General features: G+C 39.7%; 2 protein-coding genes across 2 annotated transcripts; one reads left to right on the top strand and one right to left on the bottom strand.

Moving 5' to 3' along the window:
• Positions 1-216: 216 nt before the first annotated feature.
• gclm (glutamate-cysteine ligase, modifier subunit) lies at positions 217-5,425 on the bottom strand. The gene is made up of 7 exons (XM_084547839.1): positions 5,025-5,425; positions 4,173-4,235; positions 3,275-3,359; positions 2,513-2,569; positions 2,203-2,405; positions 1,908-2,022; positions 217-1,491 (listed from the first exon to the last, which is right to left on the bottom strand). The coding sequence occupies exons 1-7, from the start codon at positions 5,148-5,150 to the stop codon at positions 1,322-1,324; spliced, it is 819 nt and encodes a 272-aa protein (XP_084403965.1). The 5' UTR covers positions 5,151-5,425; the 3' UTR covers positions 217-1,321.
• A 4,974-nt stretch (positions 5,426-10,399) lies between these two features.
• LOC311490292 (C-C motif chemokine 25-like) lies at positions 10,400-13,267 on the top strand. Its single transcript, XM_084547707.1, has 5 exons — positions 10,400-10,681; positions 11,069-11,164; positions 12,361-12,478; positions 12,631-12,739; positions 12,815-13,267. The coding sequence occupies exons 2-4, from the start codon at positions 11,101-11,103 to the stop codon at positions 12,737-12,739; spliced, it is 291 nt and encodes a 96-aa protein (XP_084403833.1). The 5' UTR covers positions 10,400-10,681; positions 11,069-11,100; the 3' UTR covers positions 12,815-13,267.
• The last annotated feature ends 4,173 nt before the right edge of the window (positions 13,268-17,440 follow it).

Raw genomic sequence — 17,440 nt, forward strand, 5'->3', positions numbered from 1 at the left:
CACATGCTTATGCAATATAAAGCAACCTGATTTTTTACTGGTACCATTCCAATTAAGGTTAACGTCTGCAGGAGGATTTTATTCTCCTCCTTTTCTCCTTAAGCTCAATTTACCTACTTCCAATATCGTTCTTTCAATCTGAGATACTTTTCATTTTGTTGCAACATCAAACACATGAACCCATGTTTATCCCGTCTTTAAAAAAATTTCAAAACACACATTTCATTATTTTAATAAAGCCAATGCATGCTATACAGATATAACAATATTAAATATGTTTACAGTACAACAGAGAATTTGAGAAGTCACTGGACCCTGTCTGCAACGCCTGCGATTTATAAATAAAAACTAAAGAATTAACATTTCTTTCCACATCCCCTTGGCGTGGAGTTTCCAGTGGTATATTAACATACAGCAGTTGGGTAGTTAGGTCAATCTCAAAATATTGCTGTACTTTCCCTTAAATTAATCTCATGGGCAGGGGGGTAAATATTTAAAAAAAATGTACAAAAACAGCACAGGGTTGAAAAATAAAAATAAGAATGATAAAATAAAGTTACACATATGCACATGCGTTACCAGTGAAAGCCTAATTCAATCTGCATTATACAATAAACCTCAGAAGTGTGTTTGGGTTTGATTTAGTGCATCTTTTTGCTCAATAAAGGAATGTAAATGGTGTTGTACAGAGCCGGAAAATTCTTGGACAGGATTTGTCCATGAAACGCAAAACTGCATGGATAAAATCATATTGTTTTCTTACATGATGTGTTCCCGTTTCTCATTTCAAAGTGACGTTTGTCTGTACTAAAAAACAATCAATTCCTATGGTTTCCTCTTTCTTGACCTACTTGTGATTATTTCATTTGCATTTATAGATTAAAAGCGTCACACAGACACACAGAAGACAGCAAGTACAGAAGGAGCAACTGATCAGAGGCACTTTACAGGTCATGGTTATAAATCATTGAACTTGGACCAAAGTTTGCAGACATCATTTTCCATCCTTTTCCATCTTTTTAAACAGCCTGTACGGTCTCCCGCTGAGAAATGGCTGATCTGTCAATGCACTGATCATGGTGAGAGCTGCCCTTTGTGGAACGCACTGATGATGCTCCTACTTTTGATCTCACTGAGATGTAGGTAATAAATACCTGTATCTTTAGACAGAGTAGATCGTAGATGAGGAGGATGCAACCTTATCTGCAAGATAAACAATGACCTCAAGACTCATGGTGATTGGCGGTGATTTTCATGGTGAATGAAAACGGAGGAAAATGGCTTCATCCCTGCATCTTTTTTTTTTTTTCCTGGTTGGGTGCTAGGGGCTCGTCTTCCTGGCACTGACAAGGTAGCCCTTAGACTTTATGATGCCCCTGCTCTTGACAATAATGGAGTAACGCAGCACCCACTCAAGCCTCCAGTCAGCGACGCTCAGGTCCTGCGTGCCCTCCTGCACCGCCTCCTGGAATGCGGCTGGCGACATCAGCTCTGGAAAAACAAATGACGTCAAGAAGGAAGAGTTTTAATAAACTAACAAAAAACACAAGTCCTTGTGAACTATGGCATGCAGATTAGACGTAAGCTTCATGTAAGGTTCATGATAATGAAGAAGCATGTCCTAGTGGCTCATGAATGTGTTTTTACTAATAGAGTAATGAGCCATCAGGCTTTGTCCGAGCAGAAAGTGCTCAATATTCTCTCTGGGCTTTGGCTTTTCATGGGCTTTACAATAAATAAATATTACCAGACTTATTCTAACAAAAAGCTTACAAATGGAGTAGTTCATTTGGGACACATGCCTTATCATTTTAACATTTAGAAACATCCTCACCTCCTGGACTGATAACAATAATCAATCAAACCTGACTAAGTCCAGCTAACAGTAAAAAGAAACTGACTTTTACCTTTGGGGTCACTGTGTGTGAGCAGCTGGATGTCGAACTCTTTAGCGAAGGCTGTGAGGTCAGGAGGCATCACACAGCAGGAGGCCAGGTTGACCTGGTTACTGCTGGGCTTCACCTGGTCCAAGAGAGGGAACGTCGTCAGTGACTGGATTTATTTGGTTTCACATAAAAAATTATACGGGGATTGGCTGCCCCATCTGCACACAGGTCAATGCTCATAATGGATTTATTTTAAAACTCTGGCATCCTACAGACGACACAAATTAAGAATCGCATAAACAACATTCTCACTGACCTGAGCCCAGTTGTAGAGCTGCTCCAGCAGATCTTTGTCGAGGTCAGAGGTGCCAATGGCAGCGATCCGCTGGCTCCTGACCAGAGCCTCCAGCTCCTCCCACGCTGGCTGAAGGTGAGACAAACTTTGGCTGTCACCCTCCGACGGCCCGCGTGGTGCTATGATGACAGAGTCAAGCTGGGACACTGCGAGCGTCTGGCAGGCTATGGGATCACAGAGAAGAGGTCAGATTAATACACATTAAAGTTCACATTACATACGAAATTTCTAAAGGACATGAAATGTTTTGCTGAAGAGACTTGAAGCTTACCCATCTCCACTGCATCTCTGATGGAAGACTGACCCGACTCACACAGGAACAGCTTGACTGCAAAAACAAGGCAACTATAAACATAACATCTCCCACTTGCTGTAATTACTGTTTGACTCAGGTAGGTCTAAAGCCTTGCTGCTACTTATCTATTCATTCTACTTTCTGACACACATTAATTAGGAACGCTCTGATCAATCTGTCAGCCATCAAATTTAAGGATTTTCTTTACAATGCAAGGTTCTCAAAAATGAATGTGTAAACTAGTAGAAACAGTAAACCTGACATACTTTAGATTATAATCTGTGTGCAGAGACTTTTTTTTTTTTATATAGCTATATAATAGCTATACTTTTGTTTAATGCACAGAAAAGATAATGAGAAGAAGTTGGGTTGTGGTGTGTACTGATAAAATGGGCTGATGAATGTGGCAATCCCAGTTATTATTGCTGACATGTGGCTTCTCATCAATCACATTGTCTGTGTCAGAAAGGCTTTAAAGAAAATAACAACATTTTTCCCCGTTACACAAAGTTAAAGTTTTAAAGCAAAGTTGTGTGCAGATCTACAGTGACGGGTGTCATGAGTGACCACGCGTCACAGAGGTCATTCATGTGCAGCCCTGCACGTTAAACAAGCTGAATTTCATTTCCTCTTATGATCCACTTACAACACTTGCAAGCATAGAACCTCTCAGAGTGTTACCAGTATACACAGTGTTTCTCTTTGAACAAGAAAACTTCCAGCAAAAGCAACACTTACCCGAAACCTTCACCTCCTCCCTTTCTTCAGGTGTGATGGCATCAGTAGCCTCAGGGATGGAGCAGTCCAGTGTATCTGGAAAATCCTACATGACAAGAAGATTGCTCTGATCAGATACTGTTAACAGTGAAAAACATAGAAAAACTGCTATCATATATGCATACATATATACGTATAATATACCAGGACATGAGCTTTACAACACGGACATGTTGCACAGTGTTTCTATCACCTTTGTGTTTTCGTACCAGTAAATATGTAGAAAAGACAACACACTCCACCCCAGAAACTGAACATGCTATTCTTAGCATGTCCCTGCTGGGGATGTGTCTCATGAGCTTTGTATTTGTAAGTATTTCAGACCCCGCAGTTCAGCTCTTTCAAACCTCCCCCCTTTCACATTTGAGTCCGGAGGGCATGGTGATAAACGCTCAGGCAGATTAGCCGAGTCTAGCAAAACAGCCAGAGAAGCACAGATTCAACAGGAATGGTGGTGCATTACGGTGGATCTCACAGGCTTTAATTTCACCCGTGTTCATATTACATATTGGTTAGACAAAAAACTATAGTTCAATAATTAATACTTTCTAGAAAACCAGGTGCTGCTAATGGATAAAATCTACTTAACACATTTTTGTACCCCCACCTACCCCCAAAGCTTTGCACATTTGGAATGGTGCCTTTGGCGAGCAGCACTGCGTGAACATTCATCATGACAGCTACTTTTCAGTAAGCCTACAGGCCTCCTTTGATGTCCATCACTACAGTTATTTCACTTTCCACTGGAATCCAAGTGACCGACGGTGAAGTAGCACACTGTTGTGCACCACGTTCACATACTACTTTAAAAAGAAAATACTAACAAAACATTAATAATGCTTTAAAGAGCCTATCCCACCTTGGATGTCAGTTTTGCGGTGGAGACCCAGTCGCTCAGCGCGGCTTGAATGCAGTCTCGAAGCTGAAACATCAAACAGACAAACCATAGTTTAGCGTTTTTAAGGAAAGAAATCTGTGCAAGGCTGGCATGACACATTAATGAATACAGAATAAACATGCACAGTCCTTCAAAACAGACATACTAGTTATACGTTAAATTTCTATCCCCATTGCTTCTATCTGTTTTAAAAATCAAACTATGTCCAATAAAGTTTATTACAACCTTTGCCACCGTTTACAGCTATAAACAGAAAGGACACATCCCACCCTGAACTACTGGCTGAAAAAAAAAAGTATGTATAGATATGATTGGTGTGGTTATTAAATAATAGCCAAACCTTTTCACCCACCACACCTTTGTGTACAGTGAACTTTGAAGCAAAGCCAAAACAAGCAGGCAACTAATCAATTGAAGTCAACCTGAAGGACCAACGCTGAAAGGTTTTAAAAGGTGTGAGTGGATCACCTCCCCCCGAGATGACACAGGTCACCTGCTAGTGGGTTCAGTGTTAACAGCCTACATCAATCATTCAACAGTGCACTTGTCTGGAAACTATTTACTTCAGACTGGATCATAAAGTTAGCTTTATTACATGCCTTTAACGTATAAAGTATATATATATATACATTGAGCTGCTCCAGTATTATTTCAATTAGTGTGGGTTGTTTATGTAGCATTACACAGGCCTTTTTTTAATCAATTAACACCGGCTGGTATCAATAGCTAGTTAAATATTTAGAGTTAGCCTAACGTGCTAAGCTAACAGGCTAAACCGCCACAACGCCGCCTTCATGAGACAGTTCATCCTACCTCTTCGCTGGGAGAGCCCGGGCATTTCTTCTTTAGACGACTTCGGTTGACTAAGTTCCCGGTGTGGAGCCGGAGAGTCTTGGCGTGGTTCAGCAGCGACTTCACGTCAGTGTTTTGAGAATCCATGTGGCTGCCTGTGGCTAAGCTAACAACAAGTTGCTAAACAGCGTTTGTTTAATGTTGACAAGCTAGCAGAGTGCTTTCACCCTTACTCGGACTGCTGCTAACTGCAGGGCTAGCCAACAACAGGACGGCAATTGTTAAAATGCTGCTGTCAGGATGACTTGCACTCAGTGTGTGGACTGACCTGCTGGTTTGGCTGTTGCTCAGTGGCTGTTATGGAGGTAAGCCGGCTAGTCACGCCCACATGGAGACGTTGCTGTCCTAAAAGCTGGCCGGGATAACATGGAGTCATGCTGCATTCGTTAAACCTCGGAAATTAGTCGTCAATATGTCGGAAGTTAGTTCTCGAAATTACTTCGCGACGACACAAAGGCGATATAATGACACAGAGGCATAACGTTTAATGTTTTTAATGTATTAAGGATAACAAAACATTTTTATTGATTTGACATCGATGGCTGCTCAGTGCTTCTGGTGAAGTGTGATTTTATTCCCAGTTTCCCTTAATGCAGCATCCACACTCGTCCACATGACTGGACTGGATTTGCTGGAACGGATTCCTCTACTGAGCATGCTCCAGTTTGGCCGCCAGATGGAGGTGTCGTAATTCAGTCAATGATTAGTTGACAGCAAAAACATTTAGAGTTAGAACAGATGTGTTGGACTTTATAAAAGAGCAATGGTGGAAAGTAACTGCGTATATTTAAGGTGTAGTTTAATTTGTTAAATCTAATGGTACTTGAATTATGAGTGTTTCCATGTTATGCATCGTGGCGTCTTCAGTTCTGAAATTTTTTTCTAGTAACGTGTAATTTGTTGGTTGGTACCCACGTGAAAGAAACACACATGATTGAGATCTCTAATGACCCAAAACACACCTTCACTCAGGTATTTGTTCAGATTAATCTCGGTGGTGTCCTGTTTCGTCACAATAAGTGCTTCTCTAATGACTGAAATAGCCAGATTCACGGCGTGAAATGGGGGAGAAACTTTTTGCAGACAGATTTGAAGTCTGTGTTGTATGTGGCTTATACATGTCTCAGTCCACCTTCCCTGTTCAGAGAGGGTTTTCCAGTTTTACATAGATGGCTTCCTTTACTCCTCCACTGAACCATCTGTCTTCACTGACTGACAGAGGTAATGTGTTGTCCATTAAAAGACTGTCCTTTCCCTCCAGGTGTAGGAGGACTGCTGAGGTCTGACCTCTCTTTTCTGTTACACTTCATTTATTTTACAGCTCTGGTTTTAAGATAACTATTTTAAACAATAGATAATCAATCTCTGAAAACAATTCACACTGTTTTAAACTGATGGTTTACAACCTTTTTGTCTTCTGATAAACGTTAGAGTGTAGTTGGGGTCACATTTTTGATAGCTCCATCAAATAGTGATTTTCCATTGTAATTTCTCACATGGTTTCATTTTAGTAAATGTTCAGACCGTCTGATATGTCAGCAAAACCAAAGATTAGATGAAAAATCACAAAACTGAAAACAGATTTTTGCATATCTTCCAACTCAAAATCTGTTACATCTACACTGCCTGGCCAAAAGAAAGAAAAGAAAAATCACCAACAAAATAAGAGGTCACACAATCTAATATTTCACCTTTAGCTCTGATTACAGCACGCATTCGCTGTCACATTGTTTTGATAATCTTCTACAATGTCACAAGATTTATTTCCATCCAGTGTTGCATTACTTTTTCACCAATATCTTGTATTGATGATGGGAGAGTCTGACCACTGAGCAAAGCCTTCTCCAGCACATCCCAAAGATTCTCAATGGGGTTAAGGTCTGGACTCTGTGGTGGACAATCCATATGATGTCTCATGCTCCCTGAACCACTCTTTCACAATCAGAGCCTGATTAAATCCTGGCATTGTCATCTTGGAATATGGAAGAAAAAATCCATTGATGGAATAACCTGGTCATTCAGTATATTCAGGTAGTCAGCTGACCTCATTCTTTGGGCACATAATGTTGCTGAACCTAGACCTGAGCAACTGCAGCAACCCCAGATCATAGCACTGCCCCCACAGGTTTGTACAGTAGACACTAGGCATGATGGGTGCATCACTTCATCCGCCTCTCTTCTTACCCTGATGCCCCCATCACTCTGGAACAGGGTAAATCTGGACTCATCAGACCACATGACCTTCTTCCATTGCTCCAGAGTCCAATCTTTATGCTCCCTAGCAAATTGAAGCCTTTTTTTTCTGGTTAGTCTCACTGATTAATGGTTTTCTTAAGGCTACACAGCTGTTCAGTCCCAATCCCTTGAGTCCCCTTCACATTGTACATGTGGAAATGTTCTTACTTTCACTATTAAATATAGCCCTGAGTTCAACTGCTGTTTTTCTTCGATTTGATTTCACCAAACATTTACGAGATTGCTGATTACGATCAGTCAGGATTTTTTTCAGACCAACAGTTCTTAGCCCAATTTTAGTTTCTACAATTAGATGTTTTCTCTGCTTGATGCATGCCAGTGATTTGACCCTTCTCAAACAGACTAACATCTTTTCCACAACCACGAGATGTGTCTTTAGACATGGTTGTTTAAGAAATGAGAGGCTACTCAGCAAGAACTGCCCATGCAGTAATTATCCAATAGGAGGCTCGTACCTATTTGCTTAGTTAAATCCAGGTGGCGACTTTTTTTTTTTGGCCATTCAGTGTATCTGTTAGCTCTCTCTTTATGAAACTGTATGGAAACCATTTCAAACAGTAACGTGCTGCCAACATGACAGTCCTTCAGTGTGCAAACAGTAATAATCTAGCCAATCTTTTCACCTGTAATGTTGTATTTTTAGATTTCTGTGTTGGTACTTTTACTCGACTATGGATATTTCTTCCTGTTCTGTACTATAGTGTTTATATTTTACACTGTACTTTTGACCTCCACTACACACTACACAAAGTCGTTGCTATCTACCTATCAAATTACTTTTTTTGTTATTATTCTCTTACTAGTACGGTTTAGAACAGGGGGTCCGCGGAGGTACTGCAGGGGGGTCGCAACATTTTTTTTTCCATAAATTTAAATGTCTTTAAGTACACATATACATAAGTAGGGTGTCCCCGCTCCATCTCTCCATCCGTTTGGGGGTCTTTGGCCTGGAAAACGTTGAAAACCCCTGGTTTAGATAATTATTTTAAACAGTAGAATACCCAAGAGAAAATTTTAATCCACATAATCAGTGTGTAACTTCCGTGTGTTTACATCTCTAACTTATCCAAAAACTTGTTATTAGATATAAAATGCAAGGCACTGACATACAGTAAATTAAATCACTCAGCAGCTTCAAAAATAGTAATAATCATCTCCAGCCCAAACAGCTACACCATTAAATTCTACACGTTAATGGATCTGTAATAATAAAAACAGCAAGAGAATAATTATATAACGCAGAGAAGAGCCTTCTTGCATAATTAAGGGCCTACTGTGACGTTTGAATAGAGCAGGACCATTGTTAGCGTAGTTAACAAACCCTGTGTTATGAAGTGTAAATGTGAGAAAACAGTGTTTTAATGTCACAGTTTGCTCAGTTTGCCTGATTGATGGGTCAGGTCAAAAGTGTAATGCCTCAGAAGGGATTTACACACTAACACATAATTTTGTTGCGTACTCTTTATACAGAAAAGTCTTGCACAGAGTTTAAACAGTGAATTAAGCTCATTCGTCATCGCAGATTGAGCAACCATGTCCAGTTAAGTTCTAAGGAGTTGGAGGAAGTGTGTAGGTATTGTTTGTGTAACATTCTGGAGAAGGCCTGTTCCCGTTTGAGAATGACGGTGCCCCCAAGCACAAAGAGGGGTCAGCGAAGTGAAGTTTTTCCCAGATTTGGTGGAAGATTTTGAGTAGCGTGCACAGGGGCCTTGACCTTAACTCCATCTAACTGCAAGCCAAACCTTTTCACCCGACACTCGTGCCTGACCTCAATGAAGTTCTTGCTCAATTACAGGAAATCCCCGCAGTCCCGGTTCCAAATCTCATAGACAAAAATAAAATAAGCTTTTACTGCCACATATCAATCCCTGTGATTGTGAAAGAAGTTCCACAATCACATAGGAGTACACTATGGTTGAGGATGTCCATACATTTCCATTTGCCATTTGGTATGTTTCAAACAACATTTGATCTAGAGCAGACACGCTTTGGAATCACAAAAAGATAAAGTAAATTATGAAATCTTGGCTTGTTCTTTGGCCCATATTTTTAAAGACAGTTTACTCACGCTTTTTTAAACGGCGTAGACAAAGAAAAATGACACTGAGGTCATGCTTTCTGTTTTGTTGCCGGGAATCTGGATGTTTTTGCAGCTTGGGAGGTATTAAATCCTACCTTCTTCACAAAATTAAAAGCAACAAATATTTCCTTCTAGACTTTCATCTCTGGTGGAGATGGAGAAGTGTTTTAAAACAGCATTCAGATGTTACTGCTGGAAAATAACACTCGCAGAACAAGTCAACAGGAAAGGAAGAGTTTGAGGTAAACTGTATGTAAAACCACATATCAATAGAAACGTGTTATGTAGATTTTTAAAACTGACCAGGTTCTTTCACATTGGGATGAAAAAAAAAAAAAGTTATGTAAAAGAAGTTGCTTATGAGAAAATACCCACTGGACAAACTCTTAAGTTATAACTCTCAGACACAAACTTGCAGAAGCGTTACTGCAAAAATAAACAACAATATGTGACAGCAGTGGAAAGAGGCTCCGGTCCAGTAAACATTTTTAAGAGCAAGCTCTTAAGATTCTTTAATGAGTATGTCAGTGTTTCTCAGACTTTCATTTCTGTTGTTTATCTTATTTGACATATTCTCATGGATGGAAGGCACACTAACCCCATTTACCACAAAAACTCAAAAAGATCTTCTTCTCTTCTCTTCTCTGCTTCTCTCCAACTCAATGCACCAAATGGACCTTGAACTATACGTAGCGATAGACTTGACATCCATTTTGAAGAAGCTTGAAATGTGCTGTAAGTGGTTGCAGCTGTAAAGTGGCCAGATAAGGACGACAAGCACGAGAGACAGTTGAAGATAAACACTGTTTGTTTTAATGAACTTTTGTGTCTTCGTTTGATTTGAGTTGCGCACTTTCCTTACAAACAACATGGGTCCAGGCCAAAAACATCATTTGCAAAAGTACCATTCTACGTGGGGTATCTGCCAAACCAAACAATTATATAACAGCACGGTTGCAGAACGTCTCATGTTTCTCCACAGAATGAAATAGTATGGTTGCATGAAAGGTGTCCGGGTAGTATTGATGTGTATGTGTGTTGGGGTTTTAGAAGTTGTCAGTCATCATCACTCACTTTGTAAAAGAGTGTCTTAAGTTTGAGTGATCATATTGCGCCTCTGAGCGCTTGTAAAACGTGGAGTGTTTGTGTGCCAGAGGAGGTGTGGTAGAGGACAGCGTTTGTTGCGGGGGAGGGAGACTATACTTATAAGAGTAACATACCCACCACGAGCTGCACTCAACAAAAGTTTCTTCCTCAGACTGCATCTTGTGAGAGTGACCAGGTATGTTTCTCTGCATGCTCATGAAACTATTTCATCCAGTTATTCTTCCTGCTTTTGTAAAATCCTGATTTTGCTGTTGCATGTTGTTAAATGCTTCAAGTTTAGCAAGACTGGAAGGACATTCAACCACAATTTACTGCACACTCACTTATTTTCCTTGAATACAACACTCAGACAACATCTGCACACAGCTGGAAACCAGACAGAGCAAACATTTTTTAATCAGGGGGCAAGTGCATAATCTTATTCTTGCACAACAGCACAGATGGAAGGGTTTGGGGTGGAAAACATTTTGTCAACGTCCAACACTTACAAGGCAGAGGTGGGAGGTGGACTGTTTCCAGTTTTCTGGCTTTCTCAGCTTATTGATTGCTTGTGTCTGTGCAGCGAGCAACACGACGAGAACGGCAGCAGCAGCCATGAAGTTTCAAGGTCTTGTCCTCCTCCTGCTCTTCACCTGCATGTACCTGAGTCTGGCGCAAGGTCAGTGGAAACAGATCAGATTTTAAATTGAATTTAACAGAAATTTAACCGGTGCATTCCTTTAAAAAAAGCTCAAAATGTTGGAGAACGCATGGTGCCTTGCTTTAAGCAGATTTTTCAGAATTGCTTTGCTGTATTTTCTGTATTGTGAGAAACCTCCCACGCACACACACACACACACACACACCCACACACACACACACAGTCAAGGCTTGTCGTGGAGCACTTTGATGTGGTGATCTTTAGACAGATTTGAAAAATGGAGAACTCCAATCACTTTAATTAAGTAAAGAATCTTTTACATTTCCCCTTCAGCAAAATACAGATCAAATGGGAATATAATTTTCTCATTTCATTTATTTTTTTTGATAAATCAGTGAAGATACTAAGATGCTGTTTGAATTTGCAAGAAAAAGAAAGAAATTTAGAGTTCATCACCACTTTAATTAAATAATTTTTAGAGTCTTGAGGGTCTTTTTTTTAAAGACTTTCTGCCGTGGTGAATGAGCCAGTGTTTCAGACTGTCCCCAGATATTTGGGGCTCTCGACAGAACTGCCATATCAGTGCAGCAGAAGTATCTTGAGTCGCAATAGTACGGCCAGGAGACACACGCTCACAGATGAGCAGATGAGTTAAATAAGAGAACCCGGTAAGTAGGGTAGTAGGGTAGTTTACTTTATGGATGACGGCACAAAGATTGAGAGATGAGAGGAAAAAAAAAAAAGGAGAGAGAGCAAAATAAATAAATACATTCCTAGTGTTACAGCTATATTTATATACCCTCAACATGTCTAGAGAAAAATGTGCAGCCAGTGATGGCGAAGACAAGGTTATCAGTTAAGTTATCAGACAGGAAGTGGGTATTTAAGTGTGTGTGTCCACCACTTTGTCCAACTAATCCCCTTTGATATCCAGAGTGAGTCTTCTTGTCAGGGGGGGTATTTCCCAGACGTCGCTGGTCAAATTCCAGATCTCTCTGAATCCTGCTAAAGTGCCAACATTTCTTGGCAGGTCTTTATTTTAATAGCTATTCAGAAGAGATTATGTTTTTCCTGTTAAAACTAAGTTAACAGTTCAGATATCCCTCTAGCGCTCTTTATTTGTACGCTTCATGCCAAAGGGATTGCCTAATCTCTCCCCCCCACGACATTTTCATGTGTTGTGTTTCATGTTTCGTTTATCTCTCCCTCTGCAGGCTCGTATGACAACTGCTGCCTTGGCTACGTTCAAAATCTTCCCAACAGAGCAAAGAAGAATATTGTAAGTTACAGGATGCAGGAAACAGATGGCGCTTGCAACATCAGAGCTGTTGTGTGAGTAGCAAAAGTTATACGCTCCACTTTTGGCTCATTCTGAGCGTTTTGTCCTCCTGCATTGTCAACACTTCCCACCATTAGACTGGCAAAGGCTAATGGAAAGGCTAATGAGCTTGACCGTGTTAAATAATGTTAATGATGTGTTGCAGGTTTACGGTGAAGAAGAGGACCCACCAAAAACAACCACGCACTATCTGTGCCAATCCAACTGAGCCTTGGGTTCAGGAGAAGATGAGGACTCTGAATGGACGGAATTAGGTATGAAGTCGTGCAACATACTCAAAAAGACAATCTCAACGACTGTCTTCATCGTAAAACTCTGTGTCTCTGAAGGCCGCTGAAGGGAGACAAGCAAGAGAGGAGAGCGGCTGTTTCACCTCCCTGTCAGGCATCGTTTATCTTCTACTAGCTAGATTGTGTTTCACAAGGTATTTCCTGTTGCTGACAGAGAATGTAAATCATCTATACAGTTCTTCATACTAAACATATTGTATCCACAATGTTACATATTATGTTATATATATATGTTACATAGCCAGCATAGCAAAATTGCTTAATACGAGCCATCACTATGACACTGTTCACGCTGTGATGTCTAGAGCCTGCGAGGAATGAGCCTCTTTGTAATGTGAAAAGTGTGTGACATACATGTAAAGACCACTGAAGGGATAAGCTGTTTTGTTTTTTATATATATATATATATAAATACAAAAGATTTCCATATTTTTGTATCTGCACTGTAATTGTACTTCATGTTTTCCTGTTTCAAATAAAGAACAAAAACGAATAAAAGCTGTGGTTTTCTATGAAAGTTAATAGAAACAAATCCTTAATTAATAGAAACAAATCCAGCACACAATCAACCCATGGCTAATACCTCATGCTTGACTCATTAATTCATAACATGATCCGTATGTCAACGTTGTAAAACTGGGCCATCAAGACAATAGTCTCACAGAGGTGGTATTCGTTGGCTTGAACGACGGTAGAGTTAAAAGTGTGTCATGCACTCATTCATCCAGCCCAACGTGGCCGGATTAAAGGATGGGACCTACTTTACGTCTGTCAACGGCAACAGTCGGCTCCCATTGTGTAGATCTGTGTGAAACTGGTTTTGCTTTCTGGCAGTTGACCGTGTCACTGATGGGAAAAACGTCCAGTCAGCTGTTTCATTTCTAAAAGTTCCTAGTGGCTTTAAGATGAGTATTCTCCAGCGTCACTTAATAAAATAAACTTGATATCAGCGACTATTTAAAACAATTTTAGAGGCAAATTCAATGGAACTTTATATTTGTTTTGCCTTAATCAGACTGCTACAGCCTCATACTAGCTTAGATAAACACTTGAAAGTATTTTTATGTTGAACTAGGACGGCTGTTTTTGTCCCTCATCACTTACGTTGGGCTCACTCTGAGGGGATCTCTTCAGAGTCTGCAAACACAAAGAATGATGACTGCAAGAAAACAGGTTTCAATATGCTTTTCGTCTAATGATTGTTTTTAATTTTTTAATTTTGTATTTCACAATTTAAAAAAAAAATGGTATAGACGACTGCTATTGGAGCAGACATTTGCTGTTCTTATCAAGAACAATCCAGACAGCACACTACAAATGGGAACTTCTTTGTATCTTGTCAAAAGAAGAGAAAATTGGATTCTGACACTGGTCCCAACAAGAAAGGATCACAATGTGTTGATAGACCACGTCTTCTAATAGGCAATTGCAAAACCACACGGTACACCGTGAACGTGAGAATGGGAGTGGTTTTTGAGAGGAGCTGCGGTAAGCTCTTGTCAACAATCATCAAAGACGTCAATCGTTTAATAGAACATGATGGATAGATTGTGAAATCGTCTTCAGACGTCAGCAGCCGGTACACAGCATCTTGAGGTATAGGGGTTAGGATGTTGTCCCAGAACAATAATGAAGCCAGGCAGCTGTCTTTACTTTCGTCCACTTATCTCACCCCACATTTCCCGTTGAAAACGATTATTCTACAGTACATGCTGTCACCGGTCGTCAATTTATTAGTGATGTATATGACAAAGACAGCATTTTTTCAACATCTTGTACTAAGAAGAACTGACATAAAACTCGTGCTGAAACTCACAAGCAGCACCTTAAGAAGTAACTGCTCATAAAACTTCTCATGCCGACAGCAAACATTTTTTCCAAAGATGCAATACTGGCTTTTTTGTTTATGGCTATTTCAGGACTGATTCACCACCACACACACCACATTTATCCATAATTTCTCCCAGCTGTGGACAACTCTTCCACTTCCTTTGTGCAATTGTAAACCAGGCACAAAAATTTCAAAATCTTTCCTTTTTGTTAATCTGCTTTTGCAGAGTTCTCTTTTCAGCCCACTTGGCTTTTGGTATTTTGTAAAACTTCTTAGAATAGTTCTGTATATAGAACATATTTATGAAACTATCCACATTTCCATAAGTATAGCACTTCAGTACAGAAATTCGCATATTACAGTTGACTTGACTATTTCTTCTCCATCACAGAGGCAAATATTATTCTTTCTATTCTATTATGCTTAAAATGCTCCTGTTCATGCCCTTCTAGTCCAGCGAGAGCCTCATATCTGCAAGTATGGTATAAGTTTGGGATAAAACCGTTGGATTAAGTGTTCCTTTACTGGAAAACTGTCCTTCTCCTTAAGCTACATAAACTTTTTCTAAACCCTCTTGGATAAGATGGCACGAAGAATGAAACCAGTGAGAAACTGACTTTTTAGAAATACTGTACACATTGTTCTGACAGAACAACATTGTTATAAACTTGTGGTGATCTTTTTCAATATGATTAAACTACAAACTTGTATAAGAATTTATGAAGTAGTTCGAATAAGCTCTTTAACCTTAAATGCTTACAGCTTTAAAATGCAGTAACATACACATTAATCCAGCAATTGTATTGAGGTAGAAACATCATATATAACAATAACACACTGGCAACAGCATTATGTCACTTGTACCAGTATATTTCTTATTTGCTTTAGTTTTTGAATGCAGAACTTTTACTGGAGTATTTTCATAGTTTGATATTAGTATTTGTATTTAAGCAAAGGACACAGAAAGAAACATCAGTCTGCCACGAACCAACATATACCAACAATTTGCAATATGTCGATCAGTTTTATACTATACACACATTTTTTTTTACAGTAAACATAGATGCAAGACTATGTTCTGTGACGATATGATCATTCAGTAGCTGAATGTCCCTTTCCTTTAAACATCTCTGCGGATATGACTAATTGCCTTATCGACATACACCCTTCGACAGTTGTAGATTTTACATGCTGATGCCCTTACATCACTCATTTGGTCCTGCAGGTTGAAAATCCTACAAAAACAATGCTGAATATCAGATTTGCTTCCTTCCTCTCGATGAATCAGCAAGTTCAGATATGATCACATTCTTCCGAGTTGGAGAAATCAACATTATCAAACCGAAGTCGATGCTGGAAGATTAAACGGAACAGAACAATGAACCAGAGCGTGAAAGAAAAGCTCAGTGGTCCTCCTTTTTCACAACGGGGAGCATTTACAAAGAATTCATCGGTTGAAGGAGTGGCATGGCTTCAGATCAGTGGTGTGAGTATAATGACCCAATTAATGGTGAATAGCCCGGATGTACCTCCATATCTACTTCTGACCTCTGGCTCAGTCCGTGAAAGTGTTTTCTGTGATTCGTTGGAAGACTTTAATTTGAGCTGCTGAGCTGTCGCCTGGATTATATGAGAATTAATCACAGAGACATGTTAGATCCCGCTCCACTTGTGCTGTTTTTTATTATTGCCTTTGGAACATTACACAAAGCATTCAAGCAGCTAGTGAACACAATACCGCCTAACTCAACTGGTCATGCACTAATAATTATAAATAAAGGGCCGAAAGTTGGAAGCACGACTGCTGCTGGTGTCAAACATAAAATGACATCTTGTCTTAAAGCAGGAGAAGAATGTGAGGAGTCGAACATAATACGAGACCTCCGATACCTTTTTTTGTGTTACAGCTGTCCTCTTCAGCCCAAATGGAAATTTCCCATATAAGGCAAAGTGGCAAATGTTGCACAACCATCTCAAATGTGTTTTTATGAACTGCAGAGTTGTCTTTCATCCAGAGCTCAAGGCTGCTGTTCAACTGCCAAATGCAATTACAAACAAATGCTAGCTTGCTTATACTGTTGATGTCTTGGCTTGTCGTAATGATCACAGTGGATGTGGAAAGGTGAGAGAGAAGCACAACTTTGCACGTCTACTGGTAACAAATGAGAAAATAATCAGTTTTTTTAATTAAAGTTTTCTGCTAAATCCTGATTTATGTTTTGTTTGTTTTTTTGCGTATAATAGAAAATTAATACTTTTAAATCAACCATGTGGTTATTTTTTAGATATTTATGGACTTTTAATGCAATTTTAATTTAAGGATTTAAGGCTTTACTTGGTGTTTTGCTAAAGGGCAGCTTCTGTTTATGTTCAATGGCGCTGATTATTATGTCGTGGCTAGGGGGACCACCTAACTGTACATGATTTACTCTGGCCTAAAACAACTTACTCTGCCTGACTGCACCAGCTTATGCGTCTTTCCACTTTTAAACTTGTTTCGCAACAGGAGCTGCAGACAAAGGCAGCAAATTTCTAGAGATAACATTATACGTCGCATGTTTGATCAGTTAAGTGGCTGATTCTACAGACGACAATTCTGCAGGTTGAATGCTTCTCAAGTGGAAATAATAGCAGGAATTTTCACACAGGAGATATTGAGCAAGAATCCTAAATAAACTACAAGTCAAGACATCTTCTTGGCACTTGTTCTGGCACAGATAATCTTTCCCTATGTCATCTCCTGCCCACACAATGTGTACTCATTTTTGTGTGAGTTTATTGCAAAATATAAAGCTATCAGAGAATCAATCACAGATCAGAAGCGCTGCAGGTGC

Source organism: Chelon labrosus (genome assembly GCF_963514085.1).
Source record: "Chelon labrosus genome assembly, chromosome: 7".
NCBI classification, from domain to species: Eukaryota; Metazoa; Chordata; class Actinopteri; order Mugiliformes; family Mugilidae; genus Chelon; species Chelon labrosus.